Source organism: Sciurus carolinensis, chromosome 4 (assembly GCF_902686445.1).
Source record: "Sciurus carolinensis chromosome 4, mSciCar1.2, whole genome shotgun sequence".
NCBI classification, from domain to species: Eukaryota; Metazoa; Chordata; class Mammalia; order Rodentia; family Sciuridae; genus Sciurus; species Sciurus carolinensis.
The window spans coordinates 113,476,717-113,504,507 of NC_062216.1; the positions used below are offsets into that span (position 1 = coordinate 113,476,717).

The 27,791-nt window shown below is 51.3% G+C and overlaps 3 protein-coding genes across 7 annotated transcripts; 1 reads left to right on the plus strand and 2 right to left on the minus strand.

The window, feature by feature from the left end:
- Positions 1-47: 47 nt before the first annotated feature.
- Map3k12 (mitogen-activated protein kinase kinase kinase 12) lies at positions 48-16,878 on the minus strand. 4 transcript variants are annotated; one of them, XM_047548395.1, is made up of 15 exons: positions 16,705-16,877; positions 7,360-7,416; positions 6,477-6,958; positions 5,873-6,056; positions 5,496-5,687; positions 5,072-5,230; positions 4,795-4,953; positions 3,633-3,741; positions 3,266-3,375; positions 3,025-3,141; positions 2,775-2,912; positions 1,997-2,618; positions 1,744-1,814; positions 1,383-1,650; positions 50-1,006 (listed from the first exon to the last, which is right to left on the minus strand). In XM_047548395.1, exons 3-15 carry the CDS (start codon positions 6,919-6,921, stop codon positions 908-910), a joined length of 2,673 nt encoding a protein of 890 aa, XP_047404351.1. In that variant the 5' UTR covers positions 6,922-6,958; positions 7,360-7,416; positions 16,705-16,877; the 3' UTR covers positions 50-907. The 4 variants fall into 4 exon arrangements, with proteins under 4 accessions (XP_047404353.1, XP_047404351.1, XP_047404350.1 ...); XM_047548397.1 differs by lacking the exon at positions 7,360-7,416 and having other exon boundaries at positions 48-1,006; positions 1,391-1,650; positions 16,705-16,878; XM_047548394.1 differs by lacking the exon at positions 7,360-7,416.
- A 1,484-nt stretch (positions 16,879-18,362) lies between these two features.
- Tarbp2 (TARBP2 subunit of RISC loading complex) lies at positions 18,363-27,546 on the plus strand. Of its 2 annotated transcripts, none has more exons than XM_047551024.1 (9): positions 18,363-18,650; positions 19,191-19,360; positions 20,062-20,164; positions 20,734-20,829; positions 21,499-21,571; positions 21,780-21,897; positions 22,188-22,315; positions 22,855-23,056; positions 23,206-27,545. In XM_047551024.1, the coding sequence occupies exons 1-9, from the start codon at positions 18,598-18,600 to the stop codon at positions 23,361-23,363; spliced, it is 1,101 nt and encodes a 366-aa protein (XP_047406980.1). In that variant the 5' UTR covers positions 18,363-18,597; the 3' UTR covers positions 23,364-27,545. The 2 variants fall into 2 exon arrangements, with proteins under 2 accessions (XP_047406980.1, XP_047406981.1); XM_047551025.1 differs by lacking the exon at positions 18,363-18,650 and adding an exon at positions 18,778-18,896 and having other exon boundaries at positions 23,206-27,546.
- Npff (neuropeptide FF-amide peptide precursor) lies at positions 23,847-24,549 on the minus strand. The gene is made up of 3 exons (XM_047551026.1): positions 24,421-24,549; positions 24,175-24,296; positions 23,847-24,049 (listed from the first exon to the last, which is right to left on the minus strand). Exons 1-3 carry the CDS (start codon positions 24,520-24,522, stop codon positions 23,947-23,949), a joined length of 327 nt encoding a protein of 108 aa, XP_047406982.1. The 5' UTR covers positions 24,523-24,549; the 3' UTR covers positions 23,847-23,946.
- Positions 27,547-27,791: the final 245 nt, after the last annotated feature.

The following is a 27,791-nucleotide window of genomic DNA, read 5'->3' on the forward strand; positions in this document are numbered from 1 at the left end:
AGTTACTTTTTTGAGACAGGGTCTTGCTAAATGCCCAGGCTGGCCTTGAATTTACAATGTTCCTGCCTCAGCCTCCTGAGTTGCTGGGATTATGGGTGTGTGCCACCATGCCTGGCCAATAAGAGCTATTTCTGTTCTTGTCCTAAAAATCTTTTAGAAAATTGTACCTGCTACCATTTGTGCCAATAATTATATAAAGAGTTTGGTATGGTCATTTAGTAAGAAAAGATGGAAAATAATTTCTTCACCGGGTATGTTACCCCATTCATTCATCAAGAAAACCCTCAACAGCTGGGCCTGCATGGAGTGGTTATATTTCAAGGTTTTTCACAGGGATACAATATGACAGTCCCCACCCCAATCAGGCACCAGGATAAAAGCAGGGACTTAAACAGCACCCCAGTTCTTCAGCCTGAGCCATCATCACATGCTATCAAGTCTCTCAACCTCCCCCTGGGCCCTAAGCCAGGGGTTGGCAGAGAAATGGAGGGACAAAGAAATGAGTTACATTGCCACCTGAGAAACCTCAGAAGGGAGGACCCAGCCTTAGTCTCCCTCCTCCCAAGTGCAAAACGTGTAAACAGAGTAAACGGAAAACAGAAAAGTGCAGTCTAAGTGGTTCCTTCTGCCTTCCACTGTTCGGGGTAAAGGTCCTAGAGACAAGCGTTGCTTGCTGAACATAAGGAATGGGGTGAAGCAAGAAGGGGCTAGTTTCCCCTTAAACACAGCTCTAGGGTAGTACTTGTCATTCATCTCCACAGCTGCCAGTATCCCTTGGCCTTTATTGGGGGACAGTCCCCCTCAAGCCTGACTTAAGCTTGGGACAGCCCCATCTTCCTCTGATTATGTGGCGCATATATATTATTTATATAAATATTTCTCTATATACAGGGAATTAGAGTGGCTTTCATGGAGGGAGTGAGGATGGGGGCCGCAAGGCATCAACGCTGTTGGAGTTGTCCAATTCAGTGCTGTCACAGTCTGAGTCCTCAGAATTGGGAGGGCCCTGTGAGGAAGAGTAGAAATGCAGTGAGGTGGAGCATCTCTTGGCATTATAAATAAAAATGACCCCAGTAAGGGCACAGTAGCTTACTGATTTTATTGCTTGCAGGTTTTAGTTGCTTAGGTCATTCTGTAAGGCATCAGACTCCTAATTTCAGGATCCTTCCCTGGCTGCAGTTTAGTGGCCACTACAGGCTCTGTACCATAGGCTCACAGTTCTACCATATGGATGTTTGCTCTAGGGAGGAAACTGGCTCAGAAACTGATGGAGGCTAAATACCTATCTTCTGGCCTGTACATGTCTCGCCAAAAGCTGTCAAATGACCAGGCATCTGCTTCTGGTTCTCATCTAATATTTGGTAGTTCTGTTCTTGACTCACCTGCTCACCTCTGAGTAGGTCCTGGTGTGGAATGGGTTGGGAGGAAGGGTCAGGGGCCACCTCTGAGGCAGGTGGGTCCAATGGGATTTCTGAGCCCTGGGAACACATGTCATCAGATCGTTCATCTGGCCGTTCATCAGTGTTGGTACTGCCAACTTCAGGTGTGCCACTGGGGGAAGGCTCACTAGCTGTGCCCTCCTCCCCATCTGATGGATTCTCTGAGCTGAAGGTAGATAGTGACTGGCGCATATTCATGCCCTGTGGCCACCTAAAATGTTAAAATGTGTGGGGTGTTAACAGCTTGTTCTGCCTTTTGCAGCTCAGAAGCATAAGGCCAGTGCCACATATGCTTATTACTCACCTCTGGCTTGATGTCAGCTCTACTTCACTGTCCACTTCTCCTTCCTCCTCTTCTGAAGAGATGCCACGTTTCTGCAGGAGAGATGAAGAGACTATGGTCAAAAATGGGGAAAAGTCAGAATCTAGGATAAGGGCATTTAGTCGCAAAAGGTTAGGTAGTGGTTTAAGATTAAGAGCTCAGTATGGGGAATGAGACTTAGAACCAGGGGAGAACAAGGAAAGGGAAAGAGCATAGCAATCTCCCCATACTTTACCTGACTCCGAGTGACAGCAGCCCTGTACAGCAGTGCAGCTGGGGTCAAGTGCTGGGACCCAGCCCGGCTTCCTCCCCGGCCCGCTGTCCCTTCCCTTCCAGTTCCCAGCAGCCCTACACCTTCGCCAGGCCCTACTGGTGGAGGTGGCTCCCCTTTGGCTCCCCCAGGTGACTCAGGGCTGGTGGAGCCAGGGGCTGAGCCCTCACTTGGGGGAGTATCACCGCGGGCTGGAGGTGGTGAGCCAGGATCCCCAGCTCCTGTGGCCCCCCGACCCCGAGCTCCCAGTGCTGCTGACAGCAGGTCTGGGGATGATGAAGACATCTTGCGGAGCAGAAGGTCATGGTGTAGCCCACGGAGGGCAGGAGGGCAAGCCTCCCAAGCTGAGGGTCCTGCTCCTGGGCCCCCTGGGCTTCCTGGTCCTCCAGGTTCATGGGGTGGCACAGCTGCACGAAGCCCAGGGAGGTCTCCACAGCTGCCCTTGGCACTGGACTTGCGGTGACGAGTCTTGCCACGGCGACTACGTCCTGGTGAGGGGGGGCCCTTAGGACACCCAGGAAGCCCTACACCACTTAGTGCTGCATCTAGTTTAGGTAACAAGGACTCTGTCTTGAGGATATCTGGCCTGGAAGGGAGAATACAAGGTTATGATTAGTGTATTTACATAAAGTACTCCCTAAGCTATAGTTAGACAACACTTTTACCTCTTGAAACTTACGTAGTTTTTCAGCATCACTCCTGCCATATTCGAAACCTCAGTGCTCATGAACTCATGCCCTACCTTTTGCTGTGGGGTGACAGTTTCTGTGGCACATTCCTCTTCTTGATGAGTTTCTCCATTGTGTTCCCGTGTAGTAGGCCCCGGGAAGGGTGTGGCTTTAGCAGGCCTGGGCATCTCCGCTCTAAAGCTTGCTCTCGCCTAAAGATCCAGATACTTTCTCAGTTGGGCATCTGAATAATGATCAGTAGGGTCTCCAAGTAAGACAGCAGTGAAGATTAGGCAGTTGGTGCATAAAGGTGGGCAAGGTTACCTGAGTAGCTCCCGCTCCTTGAGTTCCAGCTGCAACATGAGGGCATTCAGTTCCATGTAGAGGTTGTTGGCTCTCTCCAGCTTCCGTTCATAGTGCTCCCTGATGTCCAGGGCATGTCTGAAATGGGCAGATGGATTCCCCAAGGTGAACTAAGTTCAGTATGGTATCACGGTAGATCTCAGTCTCTGGGAGCTGGTGGTGTCCAGTCCCTGCTGCTTGTAAAATTCCCTCAGTCACATACCTGAGCTCCTCCCTCCTCCGCATTACCAGCTCCTCTTCTAGACGGTGCAGGCAGGTGCCTTCTGACTTGATCTTCTCAAAGTGCAACTTCACCTCTTCCCGCCACTCTGCCTGGGGTTGGAGAGACCATAAACGTTGAGAGCCTTTCCTTCACCCAGTTGACCTATAATCTCTCAAGGTTGCCTGTGCCAGTATTTCATAGCCAAAGAGGGGCACAAGACTGACCAAGATGGGGGTCCCAGTCCTCTTAAGAGGACTGATATATTCTGTCTAGTCAGCCCTTTGCCTAGCTTCCCCATCCCACCTAAAGAGCATCATTATTTTTGCAAAGTGGCAGTTAGATACTCATTTCCCTACCCACAGCACACCTGGGACTTAAAGTAAGTCTCCTGGGGTGTGGAGAGTACGTCAGCTGAAGCAATGTCCAGATGCAGCAGGATCTGTCGGAATGATGGACGATTTCGTGGTTTGCTGTTCCTGAAGGGAATGAAGTTGGAGAAGAAAGGATTTTAAGGGAGGACCAGATAGGAACTAGAACCTCCTTTCCCAAAGTGTGTCCTGGAGAAGCCAATCCTAGACTGCACTGTGATATAAGAACTCTCAGAAATGTCACACACTATCCATTAGCAGTAAGGAAACCTGTTTAACCCCATCTTTTCCAACTTGTCTACCAAAGTAAAAGTTTTTCTGAGAAACTTCAATGAAAGAAACTATTTGGTAAATGCTAGATGGCAGATTAGGAATCTTCAGGTTAGCTGGGCATGGTAGTGCGCACCTGTAATCCTTGGATTTGGGAGGCTGAGACCAGGAGGATCACAAGTTAGAGACCAGCCTGGGAAACTTAGTAAGACCTTGTCTCAGAATATAAAAACTGGGTACTGTGGCGCATGCTTGTAATCCCAGTGGCTTTGAGGCTGAGGCAACATGATTTAAGTTCACATCTAGCCTCAGCAACTTAGTGAGGTCCTGTCTCAAAAATAAGATTAAAGAGTGTGTGAGTGTGTGTGTGTGTGTGAGTGTGTAAAGGGTTGGGAATGTGGCTCAGTGTTTTAACCAGGGATTGAATCTAGAGGTGTTTAACCACTGAGCTATTCTACCCTAGCACCTATTCTATTTTGGTGCCAGGAAATGAACCCAGGGGTACGCTACCATTGAGCCACATCTCAGGCCCTTTTTACTTTTGAGAAAGGGAAAGGGTCTTAATCACATAAGGACACCATGTGCCGAGAAGGTCACTCAGCTCAGAAGGTAGTAGAAGCCAAATTCAGATGCAAATTAGTCTGTCTTTGAATTTAATATACCCCTGCAGATTACTGGTCAGTTCAATCTCCCTCAGTTGTAGGTTGTCTTAACCCACATCCCAGATACTTGATTCTTGGAGAGAGACATTGGGACACTTTGGCCCCCTTTCCCTGTTAGGGATTCTGGACCTGGATTTCTGGATTCTAGGAGCTAGCTATATTCCTCAGCACTGTTCTCTGGTTTCTCAACATTGCAAGGTCAGTTTAGCCCAAACCAGGCCATCCTTACCAGCACTGGCGAAGCAAAATTTTGAAGCCATCTGGGCAGCTGGAGGGCACAGGCAGATGGAGACTGTTGCTTCCTACACCCCAGATGATAGCTGAGGAATCTACATCTTTGTAGGGAATCTCACCAGTCAGGAGTTCCCATAGCACCACACCAAAGGACCTGGGGATAAAAGGTACTCGCTTCAGAGGCCCTGATTGCCAAAGAATGTCCAAGCCCTGGCGGTACTGCCCCAATCTGTTGGCCACCCGCTCTCCTCAGTCCTTATTCTGGCCCTCACCAGATGTCGACCTTCTCAGACACAGGCTCATTGCGGATCACCTCAGGGGCCATCCAGGCTACTGTCCCTGCAAAGGACATCTTGGTGCTCTTGTCACTCAGCTCCTTGGAAGTGCCAAAATCTGAGATCTTCACCACGTCGTCATACGTGATTAGCATGCTGGTAAAAAGTGTAGTCAGCTGGGATCCATGCCCGTCCACGCATCCCAACTATGTAGTAACTTTGCCTTTCTGTTGAACATCATGTGGGACACCCAAAGGTGAGAGGTTCACCACAGTCCTCCCAAGATAGAACTGTCACTTGCAAAGGTTTCTGAGATGGCCACATGCACTTAGGGCAGAATCTATAAAGTGGGGGAGAGCCATATGCCTTGGATGGACCCCTGCATGCACAGCAGTGTTTGCTTGCTTGCAGGCATACTCACTTGGGGGACTTGAGGTCTCTGTGGATGATCTTGTGCAGGTGCAGGTAGTTCATGCCTCCAGCAATGCCCATGGACCAGTCAACCAGCAAGGAGGGCGTAACAGGGCGGCCAGCCCGCAGCACCTCGTATAGCTGGCCCTGGGCGCAGAATTCCATGAGGATGCAGTAGCAGGGCGCCTGGGTACACACACCCCTAGGGGCCAAACACCATGGTATGAAGGCCTCAGGCAGCCCCACATTGACCTCACTTGCACTTGGAACCTTCATTCCCACCCATGCTGTTCGGGGGTCTCCTTTGGGAAGGATGGGTTAGGTCCCACTGCCCAGGAGGGTCCCAGGCCTCAGCATAATATTCCCAGCCCCTTCCCTGGACCTCACTTGAAAGTGATGATGTTGGGGTGCTTCAGCTTTCGCAGGTGCTTGATGTCGGTCTCCTTGAGGTCTCGTACCTTCTTCACAGCCACCTCCTCCCCATGGAAGCGCCCCAGGAAGACAGCACCCTGGGCCCCGGAGCCTACCCACTGCAGGTCCAGGATTTCCTCAAAGGGGACCTCCCAAAGGTCTGCGGGCAGGAGGCACAGTGCCACAAGGCTCAGAAGCTGCACTCAAGGCTTTGTGACATTCAAGGCCAGGGAAAGGGGACATCGTTTAATTGACTAAAATGAGTCAAGGCACAAGGGTAACTAAATCAGACTGAAAAGACATTAGGTTTAGGGAAGAGAGAAGGAAATGATTGGGTGGCTTTGAAAGCAGCTGGAGGCTGGGATGTAGCTCAGTGATAGAGCACTTGCCCAGCATGTGTGAGGCCCTGGGTTCAAAGCCCAGCACCACGTACACACACACACACACAAAGTTAGGCTGACTGATGGGTGAGGCAGTGGGGAGGGAAGGAATCACTGGGTAATGACTGAGGTGGGGCTCTGTCCAATAGACCTCAGGTTCAGGGAGACTCAGAGAGGGCTCAGACAGGGCCCTGGCCTACCTTCCTGCTGCTGCTTGTGTTCTGTGGAGTAGGCTTTGCCAATCATGGTCCAGACTGGGCGTAGGCAGCCAAAGAGGCCTTCAAGGAAGCCACTGCCACTCTGGCACTGTAGTCGCACCTCGTCAGCTCGAACTCTAGATGCCCGACTCTCTGGTGATCCAGTGGCTCCTCCTGAACCCCCTGTTTCCTGCTCATGTAGCTGCAGGACACTATTGGCAAAAGGCTCAGGGGGCGGCTCTCCACCTGGGGAGGGGCTGGGCCCACCTGCACCCTGCCCACCAAGAGGCACTACATCACGAAGTACACACTGGGTAGGCGTCAGGTCCTTCTCAGGGGTGCAGTCTGAAGTGTCTGGGTCCAGCTTGCGCATGGAAGCCTCACTTAGGGTAGACACGAAGCCCCCAAAGGAAGGGGAGGGTGTGCGGGTCTCATGGAGGCAGGCCATAGCCTCTGGGCCCTGATGTGGTGCTGAGCAGCGGGCCCTGTGAGAATGAAGGAGGAAGGGGCTGTCAAAGCCACAGGCACAGCTCCAGATGCTCTCTCTAAAGCTTGGGCTAAGAAGCTGGGCTTGCAAATGCTTACTGAAGGCAACACTTGAGCTTCGCCCTCAGGTACCTATCAGAGGACACCCAACACACTTGGGCTTCCTCTTAGGCATTAGTAGTGCAAGCAATACTGTAATACATGGGTAACACATTTGAGTATCATTCTCAGGTAGATACAAGTAATAGTCCCACCCACGCCTGCACCCGGAAAATTTATTTTTGTGGTGCTGGGGACCAAACCCAGGGCCTTGTACATGCTAGGCAAGCACACAACCTCCAAGCCACATCCCCAGTCCCTTAAAATATGTCTCAAACTTGCTGGGTGGGGTGGTGCATACCAATCCCAGCAGCAGAAGGATCAGGTTCAAAGCCAGCCTCAGCAACTTAGTGAGACCCTGTCTCAAAATAAAAAAATAAAAAGGGATGTGGTTAAATGCCTCCCGGGTTCAATCCCTGGTACTTAAAAAAAAAAAAAAAAAAAAAAAAAAAAATCTCCAACTCAGGTATAAATAAGACTAGGTTGTTGGCTCTGTGCCGGAATGCCTAGCATGCATGAGGCTCTGGGTTCAAACCCAGCACCACAAGAAATGAAAACAAAAATCCTCAAGTATTACAGTAACAGTCTGTTTCCCTTCTCCCTGTACAACTCCTGGAATTCACTCCTGCAGCACCTATTTCCTTCATCTGAGGCTCACTGGTGCCAACAGATATCATATGAGGGTCTCTCAGGTACCTTTACCTTAGTTCTCAATCTCAGGCATGCAGTGGTAACACAACTAGACTCCCTTTACACGACACTGACTTGGGCACTCTCAGAAAATGTTCCTACAATTAAGTACTTACACATAGTACTACTTAAGGCCCCTTCAGAGACATTCAACTCAGATGAAAGCCTTAGCCTAAGACATACTCAGGGCTCACAACTGAGCTTAAGCGTTCACAGGTACACATCCAAGCTCTCCAGGGTAAGGGAAAACTATAACCACACAGCTCCATTATCACCCAGCACAGCTGGCAAAAAAGAACCACCCAGGGATGATGCACAAACTGTCCTAACAAGCTGTGGCCTGCTGCCGAGTCATCTTAAGCCATCCCATCAGCAGCTGCTCTCCAGGGCTCCGAGGAGGCCCTGTCTTGTCTTCCTTGTTGCCCCATCCCCAGCTCTCTAAACCAAGATCCAACTTTCCAGGCCATGGAGATTGATCCCAATCCATAGCTGGCTGTTATTTAAAAACCAGTCATTGCCAGGTGCAGTGGCACATGTGTGTAATCCCAGCAACTTGGGAGGCTAAGGCAGGAGGGCTGTGAGTTCAAGACCAGGCTTGGCAACTTAGAGAGACCCTGTCTTAAGATTAAAAAAATAATAACTGGGAATGTAGCTCAGGTTGACCTCAGGGAAGCTATAGTTGAGCCTCTGTTTCTCCAACTATACAGAAGAAAGAATGAATTGGCTATCACGCAGGCAGAGCAAACTCTCTAGCCTTTACCAGAATTGTCCTACAACTTGATACCAGGAGTCATCCTGGTCTCCTATCTCCACATCTAGTAACCAAAGCCTGAGACTGCTGAGAACAAGAATTCCTCTGTTCCTCAAGTAGGTTCTCCCATGAGTCCCTGTGAGGGTCTCCTAGAAATGATTGCCTTATATTCTGAATCACAGTGGAGGGGAGTGGCAGGAATCTGCACACGCAAAAGGGCTCAGGGGAGGAAGATGCAGATGTACAAGGTAGCTGGGGGTGGGGGTGGTGGCTGCAGGGACAATGATAATCTTAGCTCTTCCTGCACAATTTTCAGGCCTCTCTTTTTAAAAAAATTTTATATTTCAGGGGGGACTGGGAATTTTACCCAGAGACACTTTACCAGTAGGCTACAGCCCCAGCAACCCCCTCCCCCTGACTTTTGTAGACAAGGTCTCACTAAGTTGCTGAGGTCTTGAACTTGTGATCCTCCTGCCTCAGCCCCCTGTCACTGGGATTTCAGGCCTGCACCACCATGCCCACCCAGATCAGGTGATTCTTTTTCACTGGTACCTTTGAAAAGCTGGTCCAATGTTATTCTATTCTCTAGTCCCACTGTTGCTGCCTTAGTTCAAACTTAATGAAGTTTGAAGTTTGAACTATCATCACCTGGCCCAAGTCTTAAATCAGTTCCCCAACTCCCCGACCATTCTCCAGCAGGATCTAAGACACATCTAGGATATATGCTCTATGCTGTACCCAGGCACCTTTCTCCCACCTCACTCCTACTGATGATGCTGGTAACCAAGCCATGTAGTACTAACCTGACAGCAGGCTACATCAGAATTTTGATTCAGGGCACCCAATGACAATGGCTAACTTTTATGAAACGTTTACTATGTACCTTAGCTGTCATAGAAAAGTGGTGCTTTACCTTCCCAAAACTAAGGTGGGCACGATTAGTCCCCACTCTACAGACTGACAGAGACATTCCTTGACCTGTCAGAGAAGCCATAGCCAGTTAGAAACTCAAGCTGTGCCAGAGGCGTACTCTGCCTATAAGGCGTTTGTCATCACCTCTTTTGACTTCCAAGTCTCACTTCATCCTGGAAGTCTTCATAAGCCCAGACCCTCTAAGTTAATGCCTGTTTTGGGCTGCACAGCCCGTTCTGCTATCTCCGTCATGGCTCCCAAGTGAAAGAGCCTAGTTTGAGAGCCTGGGCTGTTTTAAAGCAACGACTTTGCACGGTATTCCTGGGCCTCGGCCAGCACCTGGGACAGAGTAAAGTGGAACAACTGCTCCACCCACTCCGAGACCCTTAAGGATAGCACACGCTAAAGCCATCAGTACATCAGCTCCCTTAATCTTCAGATCAGCTCAGCAAAGGAGGTACCATTGGGCCTCTTATGTTCTTGAGAAAACTGAGGCCCAGAATGTGGAAATCATCATCAAACACAGCTTCTGAATCGCGATGCGTCCTACGAGGTATCTATCTGCAGTTCGAGAGGGAAGGTGTCGATTGTAATGCAAATTACAGTCAAACGCGGGCCAAGACGTGCCAATACACTGGAGAATTTCGGGCCGTAGAGGACCCGAGTGCTTTCACCTCCCACGTGTCGGCCCCAAGCCTGGGCTTCGCTTCTGGACCACCCAGAACCAGGGCTGGGGATCTCGCGGAGAGGAAGGGGTTACCGCCACGGAGCCCCCTCCCCCTCCCGACCTCTTTCCGGGTCGTCACGTGGCACGTGGCTGGTGGCGGGGTCCGGGTGGGGAGAGGGGGCGAGGGGGACAGCGGGCTGAGCCAAGCGCTGGGCGCTGCGGCGTAACCATGACGACCGGGCTCGGGGCAGCTCGTGAAGTCACCAGGACAAGATTAGCCCAGGGTCACGTGAACGCGACACGGGGCGGAACCCGCGTCTGAGCCCCGCCCCTGACCTGGGCAAGCGCGTGTGGCTGGTTGCCCGGATGGCTGCAGGCACTGCAGGTGCGGACCTGGACCTCGCCGTCTGACACCTGTGACCCCCTCTTCCGACCTCGTCAGTTTTAAGATCGTCGGCTGGGCATTGGGTGGAGGGAAGGAGGTTGGTTGACGGGAAGGGACTTCTACGGTTGACACCAGGGGTGCAGTGGCACAGAGAAGGAAAGCAGCAAATGGAAAGAGGAAGGCAGGACACAGAAAGGGTAGGAGGGAGTAACCGGGAGACATGAAGACCAACACGTGAAGCTCAAGGTGGACAAACTGTAGGACGGGCTGAAAAGCTGTCGCCCCCCACCCCCGCTCCACTGGGGGTCAATCCAGGGCTGCAGGCATGCTAGGCAAATGCTGTTCTACTGAGCTACACTCCCAGCTCTTTTTTAATTTTGGGACAGGGTCTCACTAAGTTGCCTTGGCTGGCCTCGAACTTGGGATCCTCCTGCTTCAGCCGACCGAGTGGCTGGAATTACGGGCGTGAGTGACCACCGCAAAGCTGGTTTTTAAAAGGAGAGGAGGACCCTGACGAAATGGAGATGAAATGGTACTGAAACCCAGAGAGTCGGGTCCCTTCCCAATTAGTATTCTAATTAGAAGCTGAGCTTTGAGTAGCACAAGACCCGGTGTTTTGAAGGAATTTTTCACCCTTCCTCTGGTTCTTTGTTAACTAGGTTTAAGCCTAAAGAGGGTGACATGCTCGGGGACTCTTATAGCTGGGCCTCCCTCCAATTCACCAGGCTTCCCCAGAGGCCCCTGTGGTATCCATGGCCAGCAGCTGGGGAGGAGAGAAGTCATTTCACCTGCTTGTCTTTTAGGGCACTGTAAGAGTAGGAGATCTAGGCAGGTTCAGTTCACCCCAACACCAGTCTCAGGATAATGACAGCTCTTCCAGATGACTTGAAGTAGGGGTAAAGCTGAGGCCCTAAGGAGCCATCATAAACTGGAGATTTCTCCCAATAAACTGCCCCTCCCTTCCTGTTTCCTATATTCCTGATCTGCCAGCTATGTCCCAGTACTCCTGAGCTGCGCCTTGGCACCCGGGCTTTGGAGGATATTATGGCTTGGAGCCCCTGGCCCCAGATATTTGGTCATCATAGAGGAAGGGACCTATCTTCCTGGCCATTAATTATGCATAGCATGGGGAGAAGGGTAGAGAAGTGATGGGAGGGGTGGTATCTCTGTCAGTCATTCTGTCAACCATATTTACCAAATGTTGACTGTGATGCATCTCCTGCAGACTGAGGAGGGGACAGAGTGGTCTCTGAGCCAAACATCTGCCAGAGAAGGCAGCTCTGTGGACACTCCCAGAGTCTTCAGGCCTTCATTCAGGATCGGTGGGAAGTCTCTGCTTTGCTGCTGGTCTCCAGAGTACCCATAAGGAGGCCACAGTGTGGAGTGGGATCACCAGGTCCTCCTGGGTTCTCTGAGACGAAGGAGCACTATGGCAGGTGAACCTTTCAAATTCTCTCTAGCTCCTTTTTCTAACAGCAGAATCAACACAGCTGCTTGTCTGGGAGTCTTGGGGGCTCACTTCAGAGGCCTGGCCATCTGTCTAAATCTTGGGCTGTCACCTGGGCTCTCTCCACTGTCCCAGACCTCATTTCCCACTGAGGAAAAGTAGGAAGATTCTACTTCTGTCAAGTGGGGTTGAGAAGTAGGGGTCTTCAAGAGGAAAGGAAACCCATGGCTTTGGAATCTTGGGTCTTCTCCGCAGGCTTTGAGACCTTGACAGCATAAGGGACTGATGGATCCCAGTCATGCCTCCTATCCACCTGGCTGCAACGTTTTATTTTCCTTTTGACAGGATCCATGTTCCTGGCCCTAGAGTTCCCAGATGGAAAAAAGTCCAGCTTTTCTCAATACCCTCATGAAATGGAAATGCCTTCTTGAGATGCTGGTAAAAATGAGCTCACTGCCAGGTGTGGTGGCACACGCCTGTGATCCCAGCAGCTTGGGAGGCTGAGACAGGAGGATTGCAAGTTCAAAGCCAGCCTCAGCAAAAGCTGAGTTGCTTAGCTAACTCAGTGAGACCCTGTCTCTAAAATAAAATACAAAATAGGGCTGGGGATGTGGTTCCATGGTTGAGTGCCCCTGAGTTCAATCCCTGGTCCCTCCCACCAAAATGAGCTCACCCCTAAATCCATGTCCTCAGCCTTCTACAAGTCAAGCCCTGAGACCCTTGCTGCTACACTTCTCCTGGTAAAGTGACAGTGAGGGTGCTGAGGGAGGACAGTACTTTTTAGGACAAAAGAACCAACTTTGGATTTGGAGAACTCAGAGCTAGAACTCCAGTTCTGCTACCCTAGCTTAAAGAATGTGGTCTCTGGACTCCCAAGCCCACCTTGAGGGATGCTGAGAGTGCAGTGAGCTGGTGCTGCCTCCTGGCCTTGTCTTCCTGGTTGACTGGATACCAGTTCTTTCTCTTTGGATCCTTGAGAAGCCATTTCTTCTGTATGACCAGAAAAAGGGAGACTTGGTCTCTGACCTTTTGCTTCCCAGGACCAATCACAATTTCAGGATCCAGTGGAACCATGTCACAATGGCAGCTGCTGTGCTAGAGCCCCCAGTTATGCCACTAGGTCCTCTTTCCTTCCTGTGCACTGTCGGGGAGGCCTGGTGTTCTGCACCCATCCTTACTCCCTAGCCAGTTCTCTGCACCACTAAGATCTTCCCTTCTTTTGATGGTGTGCCAGGATCACCCCTCAACCTTACCCATGGAGGTCTGAGGGGTAGGGGAGGGCAGGAGCAGGATGGGCTGGGCCACAGGAGTTCCTCCTTCAGGATTTCCAGTAGACCTACAAGAAGCTGAGTATATTTTATTTGTTGGTACGGGTGATTTAACCCAGGGACGCTTTACCACTGAGCTACATTCCCCAGTCCTCTTGTTCTGTTTTTTATTTCGAGCCTGTCTCCCTAAGTTGCTGAGGCTGGCTTTGAACTTGAGCTCCTCCTGCCTCAGCTTCCCAAGAAGGGGGATTACAGGGATGTGCACCCAGCAGAAGCTCAGAACATTTCAACATATTGTTCCTGAGCTAGAAAGTCATTAAAAAAAATCTTGGCTGTGGGTGAAACTCAGTGGTATGGTGCTTTTCTAGTATTTGTGAGGTCCTGGGTTTGACCCCCCAGCAATATAATACCCCAAACAGAAAACAAACTGATTGATATCAAAGTGTAACACAAAGTAGGTAGAATTATGGATGTTTCAATTTTCTTTTGGATTATCTGTGTTTTGTTTTCTATTTTTACTTTTTTTGGGGGAGTGGGGAGGACCAGGGATTGAACTTGGGCACTCAACCACTGAGCCACATCCCCAGCCCTATTTTGTATTTTATTTAGAGACAGGGCCTTACTGAGTTGCTTAGCTCCTCGCTTTTGCTGAGGATGGCCTGCCTCAGCTTCTCCAAGCTGCTGGAATTACAGATATGTGCCACAGTGCCTGATTATCTGTATTTTCTAGTATTTTGGGAATAACTTTTGAATTGTTTTTAAAATAAGACATAATATTTATTTTGAATTGCAAAAGAAAAAATAAAATTGTTGGAGTGCCCATCCACTCCTTTCCCCTTGTTTAGGACCACTGTGCTATGTGGAAGGAGAGTGGATGGTATGGCAGACTTCAGAATGAGAAGCTTGTTGAGGTTTTACCTCTGCTTTTGACCAGCTGGATGACCTGTAGTATGAGACATTATCATTATTATTTTGGTACTGGGGATTGAACACAGGTGTGCTTAACCACTGAGCCATAGCCCCATCCCTTTTTATATTTTATTAGAGACAGGGTCTTGCTATTTTCCTCAGGGTCTTGCTAAGTTGCTGAGGCTGGCTTTGAACTTGGATCCTCCTGCCTAACCCTCCTGAGTGCTGGGATTACAGGATTATGAGACTTCTTATGAGATCTGTTTTTTCATCTCTAGATGGGGACAGTGGTACCTATGTTACTCACTGATGGTGGGTGTGAACACAAGCTCTGGGTCAGATAGATCTGGGTTCAAATTCTAGGCTTTGCCACACACCAGCTTTTTGACTGAATAAAAAAGTTTGTTTCTTCATCCCTAATGTAGAGATGATAATAACACTATCTTAATTTTTTGGTGAGCATTATTGAGGTAATCAAGTTCTTGACCCAGTACCCAGCATAGAGGAAGCTATCTGTAAACAGCAGTTATATGGACAGTATCTAAAACAAAGTAGTAGTTTTTTAAAATCAATGTGCTTCTCTTCTCTTCTTTTCCTTCTAAAAACAAGGGGCAGTAAAGAAGGTACAGGTGGAAAGGATGGTACAGAAACAAGAGGGGAAAAAAAAGAAGTGTTAAAAAAAAGGAACCAGCCGGTCACAGTGGTGCACACTTGTAATCCCAGAGGCTCAGGAGACTGAGGCAGGAGTAATCATGGGTTCAAAGTCAGCCTCAGCAACTCAGTGAGACCCTATCTCTAAATAAAATATAAAAAAGACTGGGATGTTGCTCAGTGGTTAAGCATCCCTGGGTTCAATCCCCAGTACCAAAAAAAAAAAAAAAAAGAACCAAAGGGCAAAGGTTCTCTCCTTGAAGGTCCTTACTATCTTCTGGAATAGTCTCACTGCTTCCTCAACACACACACACACACAGGATCCCAGTCCTACTGGGAGCAAATGATCCAGAAAGATCAGTCAGTGGCCAACACCTCCTGAAGGTCCAGAGTCCTTTGCTGCAATTCAACACTGTTCTCCTCCTGCCCCAAAGACTCACAAAAGGGCTGGTTCACTAATCCTAACCCCTTCTTCCTCTCCAGACACAAGACAGGGGAAAGGCAGGGCTATGGGTACCAGAACTTGGTGTTTTCTTCCTGGCAGTGCCAGACTCCACCACCTCACTACCACCAGAAATACTGGGAAACAGCAATGGGTTTTTAGAAGGGTTCTGCCATCCTCAATTGTAAGAAAGTTTAAGAAATCCCAAGCTACTTCTAGAAACTTCTTGTCTCCTCTCCCCATAACTAGTTTGAAAAGGGATGGTCACTTAGCTGGGTGTTTTCATGTTTGCTGGGGACTAAGGTGTTCTAGCGTCACCCCAGTCCACAATGTAAGTGAACAGATGAGTGGGAGGCTGGAGAGGCAGCCACCTCTTCACCCTTGAGTGTGAGATAATAGGGAGCAGGGTCTTTAAGCTCAGAGAAACTTCAGTGTCCTGACAGGAAGGCTCAGGGGGGCACTTGAGCCCATTCCTTCTTGAATCCCTTCTGGCTTTAGCTTGGTATGACCCTGTGGCTGAAAATCAGAGCTCCCAGGGTGACAGAGGCTGCCCTGAGAATAGGAAGGGACAGATTATTTAGAGGGAGGCAGTAACTGTGGCTTAAGAGGACTTTGGGTGGGGTGAGGAGACCTGGTGTGCACTCCCTCTTTCATTGAAGGCCAAAGAGGTAGCAGAGAAGGAAGCTAAAAGGTGCAACTCTTCCCTTAATTCAAAGGGACAGCTATTTCCTTCCATTGCCTGTGGGGTCTTGATCCCTTCCCTCTTAATCATTCAAGGCCATGGTTGTCAGCAAGTTTTAACTCAGTAGAGAGAATTCTTGGTCATTCTTAAGCCAAGGAGTTTGAGGAGTGTATGAGAGAAAAGGAGGTTCTCCACGGTCTGACCTGGGGAAACGGGTTAAGGGAGCCAGAGAAAGGGGAAGAGAAAGAAGGGAGAAAGCTACATATGAGTGGGGGAGGGGAGGATGCAACAGCTGGATGGAGAGGAATGCTACAGCTGGAGGGGACTAGGGGCATCGCAGATGGAAGGGAAAGGGGTCTATTGCCAGGCCATCAGGAACAGGTGCTGCCTGTAATGTTCAGGTGCAGCCTGCTAGTTATACGTGTGGGGGAGGGGAAATACGGTGGGTACATCAGCCTTGCCCTTCCTTCTCTTCCTTGGAGGGAGCCAAAACTCCCCCTCCCCTTCCTTCTCTCATCTTGAGGGTGAGAGAGAGAAGAGGATGTTCTCTTGCCTGCAGTCCTTTAAGTCTGTCCCTCCACCTCCATACACCCTTCACAGTCCTGGAAGCCCTTCCTCTCCAAGCTGGGCCGCGGCATCCCTCAGCTCCGTTCTCCTCCTTCCCATCCCCACTGGCGTCGGGTCCAGGTTCCCAGTTCCTCCATCCCCACAGCCTCACCATCCCCGCGTCACCTCCTCCCCCATCACGCCACATCTGAATCCCTACCCTCCCTCCACGCCTGGGTCCCAGGACCCGGACCCATCCTTGCACCCCACCCCCCACAACTCGGCCAGGCTCTCACCTCGGGGGCTCCGCGGCCGCAGCACAAAAGGCGGCGCTGCTGCAGCTCCGCTCCGGATGCTGCTCCCGCCTCCTCCTCCTTCTCCACCTCCTTCCCTCCTCCCCCCGCTGCCCTCGACCGGACCGGGGACGCTGTCACAGGCGATGCTCGTGCGGTGTCCAGGTGCACCGGTGTCAGCCTCAGCTTTCTGCCCCCACCCCCCAACCCTTAGCCCGGTCCCCACTCGGCTTGAACTCCCGCTCCTTCAAGGCCCCCGCCCCTGGCCCCCCGGGACGGACACGCCCTGAGCGGGGGATGCTGCGCTGGAGCCGCCGGCCTCTTAAAGGAGCCCGCTGCTGCCATCCGGCGCGCTCCAGGCCCGTCCCTGGACCGCCTGGGCCCCGCGTCTCCTTGCTGACCGTGTCCTACAGCACCTACACTTCGGGCCTTACACTGATTCCGTAGGAACCCCCTATGGATTCCTTACTATACCCCGAGAGAGCAGCCCCTCAGATGGTATCCTCAGCACTCTGACATTGCTCCCCCGTCATACCGATCTTGCCAGTTCTGCTTCCCTTGATTGTCACCACTCGTTTTCCAATTTCACCCAATTGGAATCCACTCAGCTGTTGGCCCCATCCCTCTCAGTGTTCCTGGATGACCCCTCATCAGTCCAAGATTCCTGTGACTTCCTCCAGCCCCTGCCTTCTCCCTCAGAACAAGGCATCTATTCCCTGACCCATTCTCAAAACACTCATTGGAATCAGACATTTTCGTGCTCTCTCTCGCTCCAAGGTCACAAGATTTCCCCTGTAAATTTCAGTCAGTGCTTAGGAGACTTCGGGGGAGGGAATGGGGTTTTGGGACCCAAAAGTGTATTTTCTGCTGTGCACCCAGATTGATCTCTTGTTCTCTTCAGCTGAGAGGCGCAAATCTCACGGCACAGGGAATGATACCTGGTACCACAGTCTTCTGGTCCCACAGCAGTCTGATTCTTGGGTCCCAGATTCCTGGCCAGTTAAGCAAATATTCACTAGGGCGGATCTACTAAGGCAAACAAAACCCGACAGGTTGCATACAGAATTGCGGGGAAAAGACATTAAAGACAACCTAGGAAAAGGAAGCAGGTTCTGTAACACCGAGGCCTGAGGGCCAGGGTTAGGCTGGGGGCTTGAGGGAGAATTTTCTGAGATGAACTTGGACCTACAACAGCCCCAGGGCTCTGGGGACTAGGGGTGGTGGTAGAACAGCCCCCTCTAGCGCCCAGGTAAGGCCTACCCTCCCAGACCGCGAAGAGCCAGGATCTGCCCGCAGCCTCCCCGGCCAATCACAACCTTTTCTGGAGAAGCGGAGGGGGGGGCGTGTTTTCTCTTCCTTTGTCTCCGCCCCTCTGGGCCAAGTAACCAATCTCAAGCCGCCTAAGGGAAGTAAACGCAATCAGAATAGCCAATGATGCCGTTGACACTTTTGCGTGTTTGATCCTGCCCCTACAAGCTGCGACAAAGATGACGCGCAAGTTGCTGGGTTTTGTAGTTTTCAAGGGGTTCAAAAGGCCCCAAAGGCAAGTTAGCCCTTACTGTCCCGCCCCCAGTCGCTTCCACTAGGCTAGTACGCATGCTCACAGCCCGGGGGAGCAGCTGTGAGGTCCACCCGCAGCTTGGGAAGTGTCCGCTCCTCCCAGAAGGCGGTGCAGCCAGCCAGAGCGAGCCTCGCAGAGGGTTGTGGGGCGAGTAGCTCCCCTCTAGATGGAGACTCATGAAGTAGGGTGGGCGGAGGACTCCATATCCCAGCATGCCCCGCGGCGGGCCCTACCGGCCGCGATTCCGGGCTTGGCCCCGGCCCTAGCTCGTCGGCGGAATACTAGGGCGCGTGGAGGCTGTAGTCACGGTGGCGCCCGCAGGGACGGAGGAGGGAATGAGCGAAGAGGAGCAGGGCTCCGGCACTACCACGGGCTGCGGGCTGCCCAGGTGAGCCGCCTCGTCCGGATCTCCGCAGGGCGAAAAGTGTGGGGCGGTGCGGAAGGATAGCGGTGCGGCCCCAGCATGCACCTGGCCTGAGGGTTGTTCCCGGCAAGCACTGGGGTAGTGGGCAGTGGTTCCCGGCATGCACCGGGGCAGTGGCCACCGCCTCCAGCTCTAAATAGTTTGGGGTTGGCTCGGTTCCCAGACTACACTGGAGCACTGGGCTTTATGCCCCCACATTCAGTGCATTTGGTGGGTAGTGGGTTCTTGACCTGCGCGTGTCAGGGTCCCTGCACTTCCAATCAGCACGGGGGTACAGGCTCCCTCGCCTTAAGTGAGACAGGAACAGTGCATTTCCCTCTTGCCTTGGGGTAGTGGACCCTGTTTTCCCAGCCGCACCCCTAATTTGAAACCAGCCAATGGATACTCTGCGTGTGGTCCCCTGGGCCCTGTGTCCCCCATAACGTGCCTAGGTCTGATGTGGCAGTGTTTGGCCAGGTGGGTGCAGAGGAGAGGTGTGATGTGGGTCTGTATCCCTTACCCCAGTATAGAGCAAATGCTGGCCGCCAACCCTGGCAAGACCCCGATCAGCCTTCTTCAAGAGTATGGGACCAGAATAGGGAAGACGCCTGTGTACGACCTTCTCAAAGCCGAGGGCCAAGCCCACCAGCCTAATTTCACCTTCCGAGTCACCGTTGGCGATACCAGCTGCACTGGTGAGGAAGGCTTGGGCAGCCTGGCTGGGGTGTGCATTCAAGGGCCCATTGCTTTGTATCGTGGAGTCTTTCTCTTCACAGTCCTGTTTTCCAAGGCCAGTAAGGGAAGGAGAAATTTCAGGGGAAAAACCACTGACTGGACTGGCAGAATAGGGTTGGGAGAAGGTGGGTGGACTTGGGGGAGTCAGAGGAGTAAGTAGGACTGCCTTGGGGATCTGGCAGGTCCCCATCACCCCCGAGAAAAAGAAGACTCTAGATTTTCAGTGGGTATTTGGGGGAATGAGAGCCCACCATACAGGGCTCTGTATCTGAACATCAGTAAACTGAGTATCAGATTGAATGACTGGTGCACTGTCATATGTTTAGTAAGTGGCTCAGTAGGACTTTGACTGTAGAGCCTATCTCTCTTGTTCCAGCTGTTTGTTGAGGGAAAAGAAAGTGTTTTGCAGAGGAACGGCAGAGAAAGAGTCTACACCTAAAGTGAGCTCAGAATTCCTGCTAATAGAATTCTGGGAGCAAAATAGAAAAAAATAAGGGCCCTTCTTTCCAGCAGTTAGTGAACCCTTTCCAGTCTTGGGCAGGGGGCGAATGGTCAGAGGAGCTTGACTGACTCCCTCTGACTGTGGGGAAAGAGACTGGGATGCTGGTTTCTCTTCTGTTCTTCCAGTGACCTCCAGTATTGCCCACACCCCCTCTCTCAGGTCAGGGCCCCAGCAAGAAGGCAGCCAAGCACAAGGCAGCTGAGGTGGCCCTCAAACACCTCAAAGGGGGGAGCATGCTGGAGCCGGCCCTGGAGGACAGCAGGTGAGGGAGGAACAGCCAAGGCACCCTAGAAGCCTTGCCAGGAATCCAGGCCCCTGTACCACCTTCCACTCCCCCTGGGCCTGGCTTGGTGACCTTTACCACCCTGATCTGGCCCCATCCAAGAGTCTCCTCTGGACCTAAACAGTGTTTCCAGGGCTTCTGCTACTGTGAAGAATTCTCTGGGGAATAGCCAGCCCCTTTGTGGGGTTGTAGCTGTAACTTGGGTCCTGGTTAGGGAGGGCTGGGGAGGAGGCTGAGGTTGACAGGAGTTGATCCACTACATGCTTCCTCTTAGTAGCAAGTATGTCCTTCCCTCTTCCACACTTAGGTTGGAATTTGTTGTTCCCATGGTTCTTGGGTAGGAAGAGACCTCTTTTCTAAGACATTTTCTGTCTTTCTGAGCCAGTGTTGGGCAGCAGAGGATCCCAGGAGGAAGATTGTTGTTGGGTCTGAGTCTGGCTCAGTTGAGAAGTTCTCTTAGGGTATGGGCAGGTCAGGAGACCTGGGTCCCCCCCCTCTTTTCTCCCTGCACCTGGGTGTGAATCCAAGGCCCCCTTCCCCTCGGGAAGTTCTTTTTCTCCCCCAGACTCTTCACTGCCTGAAGAAGTTCCGGTTTTTGCTGCTGTGGCAGTTGCTGCTCCTGTTCCATCCACTGTCTTAATCAGGTATCTTGTGTCCCCTGACTGAAGTGGGGGAGGAGAAGGTCCTGGCTCCTGGCTTCCGTAGCCAGGCTAGTCAGGCAGAGAAACCTGAGAGTGAGCAAAGAATGGAACAGTTTAATAAGAGGTGCTCTACCACTGAGCTACATCCCCTTTTAAATTTTTCATTTTGAGACAGGGTTGCGTTAATTTGCTGAGGCTGGCCTCGAATTTGGCTATCTTCCTGCCTCAGCCTCCTGAGTCACTGGGATTACAGGTTTTCACTACCATGTCTGGCTTAATCTATGATTCTTAAATGACAATATGGATGATATTCGATGATATTTAAGGGTCATGCAGGCTCCATTTTCTTCTGGTCTGACCATTTGATGGTTCTGTTTAACTGCTTCCTGGGACTGGCCATATGACCCTTCTCCCAGTGTCCTAGGGTGATGATACCCAAGTATTGCTTAATCAAATGCACCTGGGACCTAGCGGGAGTTCTTTGGAGAGGGAGGGGGAGGAAGCGGGCCAGAACAGGAGGGAGCAAGGCTGGATGTTTGGATGGACAGCTGCTTGCCTGGCCAGAAATAGAGAGATGGCATAGGAAACCAAGCAGTGGTTAAGACTTGGGCTCATGGGCGCCCCAGAAGGGACCATTCTCTTCAGCTTTGGCCTGGGCCCTTTTTCCTTCAGGAGCCCCCCCATGGAGATGCAACCCCCTGTCTCCCCTCAGCAGTCTGAGTGCAACCCCGTTGGTGCGCTGCAGGTGTGCCCCCATCCTTGTTTTCCATGCATGCCTGTTTTCCCTTGAACCAGGGGCCTCAAGAGTTTGTGGGTGGGGCAGTTACCTTGTACTAAGGCCCTTCCACACCCCTCCTTCCTCTCACCTAGAGTCTGAGGCTTCTGGTAAGGGCCCATGTGGATAAGGAGTCTCTTTTCACTTGGCCTTGTGCTCCCTGTGTCTCCCCTCAAAGGAGCTGGTGGTGCAGAAAGGCTGGCGATTGCCAGAGTACACGGTGACCCAGGAATCCGGGCCAGCCCATCGCAAAGAGTTCACCATGACCTGCCGAGTGGAGCGTTTCATTGAGATTGGTAACTGAGCAGAAGGGGGTTCTCAGCTCCTATCCCGTAGCTCTCCAACCCTGACACAAGGTGGTTCCTGGCCTTGGTTTGCTGCAACCTGGCTTTCTTCACTTTATACTTGCTGACTCAGCTTCTTCCTCCTTCCTTCTTCTTAGTATCCTCTTTGCCCCATCTTCAGCTGACCAGGTTCTTGGGTGTATGGATAGGTCCTGAGCTCCCCTTTCCTGTTGACATTAATGTGGGCAGAAAGCACTGGTCTGTTGGGAATTAGAATCCATCAACCCTCTTCCCATGTGCAGGCAGTGGCACTTCTAAAAAGCTGGCCAAGCGTAACGCAGCAGCTAAAATGCTGCTTCGGGTGCACACAGTACCTCTGGATGCCAGGGACGGCAATGAAGCGGAGCCTGACGATGATCACTTCTCCATTGTGAGTGTCTTGCATGGGCTGGGCACATGGTCAACCTTCACGGCTCCCTAGGGCACCAGTCACTGGTTCTGTGACTTAGGAGTAAAGAGTAAGCCTCTCTCAGTCCTGGGTGCACTTCTGCTCCAATTTTCCTACCAGACCTGGGACTCTCTGGGTCTCTCAGGTTCCCTCAGCTTCAACTTGTGGCTCATTGGTGAGTGCTGCTGGGGAGCTGACTTGGGGTGGGGGACTGCAGGCTCCCATTACTGGGATAAAGAAGACTGCCTGGCCATCAGGTCCAGGGTCTGGCAGTTAGAAGATGCCATGTAGGGACTGACTAGGGGAAGGACAACTGGAAGAGGCATTCTTTGGGTTTTTCTCTTCTTGAACACTCTCTGAATGCCTGGGTTCCACAGCCTCTGGCTACATCTTTTTTTTTTTTTTTTTGGGTGCTGGGGATCGAACCCAGGGCTTTGTGCTTACAAGGCAAGCACTCTACCGACTGAGCTATCCCCCAGCCCCTTCTGGCTACATCTTTTTCACTCTTTCTATATTATCAGGGTGTGGGATCCCGCCTGGATGGACTTCGGAACCGGGGCCCTGGCTGCACGTGGGATTCTCTGCGGAATTCTGTGGGAGAGAAGATCCTGTCCCTTCGCAGTTGCTCTCTGGGCTCCCTAGGTGCTTTGGGCTCTGCCTGCTGCAGCGTCCTCAGTGAGCTCTCTGAGGAGCAGGCCTTCCATGTCAGCTACCTGGATATTGGTATGGCTAGTCGGGGAGCCAGGGGATGGTGGGGACTGAACCAGAGCAAGTATAAGAGGGTCAGGAGGGGATGATGATGATGTGGGTATACCCCAGCCCAGTGCTCCTCCCCATTCAACACTGCCACCCTCCTTTCTTTTGGTCTACAGAGGAACTGAGCCTGAGTGGGCTCTGCCAGTGCCTAGTGGAACTGTCCACCCAGCCAGCCACTGTATGTCATGGCTCTGCAACCACCAGGGAGGCAGCCCGAGGTGAGGCTGCTCGCCGTGCCCTGCAGTACCTCAAGATCATGGCAGGCAGCAAGTAGAGCCTCAGATGGACTTGTGGATGTGTACCCTTTGCTCCTTGCTTTTTCTGCCTTTGGGCCCATGTATCTGCTCAGCTCTGGTACCTTCTGGAGGTGCCATCTCTACCTCTGACACAAGACTGCCTGCCTTGAGCTGAAGAAGGCACAGGGCAAGGAGCCAGGGACCACAGGGCCTTAGGCAGCCCAGAGTACGTCTACCTATGGGTGATGATAAGTGGGAAGGGGGCTCTACTAGAGTCCAGAATAAACATGCTGCTCCTAGGTTTCTTAAACCCTGCTCTTTCTGTGGCCCTGAGTAATGTGGATGGCAGAAGACAGTACCGCATTCCTTCTGCTGCCTGTCCCACGGTCTCATGGTCTTGCTGGAAGTAGGTAGTGGTGTAGTGACCTAGGGAGCCTTGTCAGCTGCATGGCTGGAGTTCGGTGTGGTGGAGGTAGAGGGTTAGTGGTTCTTGCCCCAGGCTCTCTCCCAGCCCTCTAAAGTCTCATCCAGACATACATGGATTCAGAAGCCAGACCACTTTATTTGGGGGGGACACATGGCACTGTGGGCCTTGCATGCAAATACATCAAGGGATGACACTTATTTTTTCCCAAAGCGCTGAGGGGCAGCCAGGCTCCAGAACTCTCCAGCCCGGGGATTCAGTTGCTTGTTGCTCCAGGGTCTCCAGATATTTCTGCCAAACCTTAGGAGAGATTCATCCTCAGATGAAGTTCCTTCTAGTCACCCTTCTTGAGTCCCTTCCCTTTCCTCTTCCTCTGTTTATGAACTTCCCAGACCCTGCCATGCTCCTGTACCTTTCAGACTCACCTCTGGGGCTGAAACAGGAAGGCTGGACTCCGGCCAGTTCTCTCCATGGCCTGGAGCAGGGAGTGCAAGAGGGAACCAGGGGTCTGGGCATGCTGCTGTGAGCTAGGTCCATTGTCTTCTTCCTGTAGCAAGGGGGTGGCAGGGAGGGAAGATGGGCAAATGCCCTGGACACTAAAGGTATAAGGGGAAAGGTATGGCTTTTAAGAGCAAGTTGAAGGACGCTGTTGGGATGGGGTGCTCACTCACCACAAAGACCTGGTCTCCATCCTGGCCTCTTGGTACTTCAGCATGGCCCCAGTCTGTTAACAGGAGCAACACCAGCAACACTATCACTCGCCTGGAATCCATGCTGCCATCAGCCTTCCTACAGCCACACCAGCCTCTTATACCTGCTGTACCCCTATCCCCCACTCCCAAAAGCAGCCCAAGGGGGAATCTAGACAGGCAATGGAAATGCACAGCTCCATTAAGGGCCACCTGGGATCCCCTCTCATGTCTCCCCTGGGGCTCCCTGCTTTCAGCCTCCCACCCCCAGCGCCTAAGCCTGGAGTTATAGACTTTATTAGATGCATAAATCCTGTCTCCAAAGCCCAGGAAACATCATTAATTGCAGATGTTTTGTCAGAGCCAAGCCCTAGGGGGCCTTAAGAACCCCCGATCTCTCAACAGGTTGGAGAGCTTCAATAGATCACTCCTTTCCTAACTTGTAGATTAAAGCATAGACAAACTCCTGTCAGGAGAGCTGAATGTTCTATCCTGAGTGGGAGGGAGAGTAGGAAGGACCCAGATCAGAGGTGGCCAGGGTGATAACAGCCTGGTTGCTCCCCTGCCTAGGTAGGCAGTCAGAATCACACAGCCTATTCACATCCTTGCCTTTTGGAAGGTTAAACCTCGAATCACTACTCTGGGAGTTGACTGTGAACAAGAGAGATACAGGAGAATGAAGGGTTTTGGAGCCTACAGAGCAGAGGCAGCTTCACTAGACAGCACTGTCTCTCCACCCTTCCTGGGAGCTAGCCTTCCCAGCTGTAGCTCTGCTGCCACCCCGTGGCCACTGCACCTCACTACCAGGTGCAGTCATTTCCTTTTTCTAGACTCTTTCAAGGAGGAACTTAGGAGGGTGAGATGTCCTGAGGCCATGACTCTAGGGCAGCAGAAGGATACTGTGGAGTTGGGACTGTCATTTTGTTCTACTTCCCTGTGGCCAGCACAACCTTTACCTGGCTCTGACCTACTGGGATAAGGCGACATGAATCCTGTCTTGGGAAAAATTAGTCACGACTCCTCAGGGAGGCACTTTTCTCATTGGTATAGTTTCCTGCTAATCCTTCCTGAGTACAGGCATCAGGTTGGGGCTCCAGCCTATGGTGAAGAGGAACTATGGCATAAAGAGTCTTTGACTCAGCCTTGGGCCGGCTATCTACCTCTCTAAACTTCAGGTTTCTAAAATGGGAATATTAAAAGGAACTACTTCTTAGGGCAAGCATTATTCAAGATACCTTTAGTAATCCATTCAGCACAGGATCTGGCAAAGAGCAAGAGTCCTCAAAACATTAGCTGTGGTTACCTTCACACCCCAGACCCGGGGAACTTACCATTTCCTGAAAGTCTTTAGACAGATTTATCCTTGTGCTGAGCTGGCTTCAGTCTTCCTGTGGCATCCACTGGGGATCTTAGTTTGCTCCAGTAGGCCTCAGAATATTTCTCGTGTCTAAAGACATTTCATTCTTTCACTCTAGTCTTTTTTGCTCAAGGGGAAGTGCTCCCCTCTTTAAAGCAAGGCATCTCGGAACCAACTTATATATCACATTTGTATATTAGAGGAAGTTTTGATCTGGATGTTCTAGACAGATATTCCTGTTCACGTAGTCTTAAGTTCAGGTAAACATTTTTGTAAGCTTTGTCTCTTGGTTGGTTCTAAATACTGAACCTGGTATCATCATTGCATCTTGTAGCTCATTTCTTAAAAGGGGATATCAAATCCAGGGGTGGCTGGCTGTGTATTCCATCATGGTCCTTGTTTGTTCCTATGTGACAGAGGTCCAGAGGAGCAGGGTGGCAAGGTTGGGGGGGGGGGGCACTGCAAACTTGCAAACTGGCTCTGGGCCAGATAGAACTTTTTTTTTTTTTTTTTTTTTTTAGCACTTCACTGTTTGACTTACCTAAACTTAGTTCAACAACAATAAAGATGAAGCAACTCCTGTTATTAAGAGGCTGTTGTGACAGAAAATGAATGAGTGCAGAGTATGCTACCATTCCACCTAGCACGGAGCAGGAACTTAATATCCACCATGCTGCTGCTTCCCCTCCTAATATTCTGGAGTGCAGATTACAAGTGGGTCTGAGCTGAGACTGCATTCAAAAGGGGCTGGTCTAGCTGCCTTCCTAATCTACGATGGAGGAGGCTGATCTCTGGTTAGAAGTCAGAATGGGTTAATCCTAAACTGGTCACATTCCTATCTCCAAGACATTGCAGTTTGGGTTTTGGTTTTTGACTTTCAGCAACTTCCTTTCTCACCATTCCCTGGGTTCCCACGTGCTTCTGACCACAATACAGTGAAAGCCTTTGCTGCTGTTGCCACTCCCCTAGAGAGGCTCTGACTTCCTGGTTATGTCAGTTGTCTACCAAACAACAGCAATGAACAGCTTCATACATCATTCTTCTCCTGTGGGAATCTCAGCAGCACCTGCTATCTCTTTTGTCAACTTCTCCATCCTGGCACTGTTCTTGCTAGCAATGAAAATTATGAGGAACACACAGATGCATGGAATCACTAGTGATTTCCCCTCTTCCTCCTCAACCCCTGGTGTCTCAGCATTATCTGTCTTCTTGGGAGCTCTTACCTGCTCCTAAGCAAATCTGCCGTCATTTCCAGACCAACCACCTCCATGCTGCCCTCTGCCATAGAAAGGTTCACTTTGTGTGTGTGCACTCCCCAGCCGTGCTGAGGAGCCGGGAGGGGCCAGGTGGGGATGAAACAGAAAGATAAGGTGACTTGCCTTCAGACATTCCCATCCTCAATCCACATGAACACTAACTTCACAGGTGAATGTTCCTGTGATGCCAAGAACCCTTGTCTTTGAGCCATTCCACAGATCTGAGCTGTGTGTTTGGTCATGCTGTGTAATTTATATAAATCACCTACCTTCTGGAGGCTGCACCTCTCATATAAGAAGTAGGGACAAGAATCCCTGCTCCTTCTGTCCTGAGAAGTGGGAGAGTCCAGAAGCTTACAGATATGGAAGCCCAGTGAGTCCCCAGAATAGTGGTCAGTGGGATTTGTGGGTCAGAGTAGTGAAGCATCAGACAAACCAGTGATTCTCTTGATAGTTTAATGTTATATTTGCAGCATAAATAAGGCACAATATATGTCAGGGCAAGGGAGGGAGGGAGAAGGCATGGCTGGGGAATAACTGCTAAGTGGCAGGGAGGGCATGGGGAGGAAGGGACGGTTACAGAGAAGAGAGCGAAGTCCCTGCGCCTCAGCCCCGTCCCAAAGTGTGAGAGCCTGCTCACAGGGTCATGCTGAATTGGATGGGGGAAGGGGGAAAATGGTTTTGTAACAAAATAGCCTGTAGCACTGCATCCTCCCACCTGTCAGGGTCCACCACTGGAG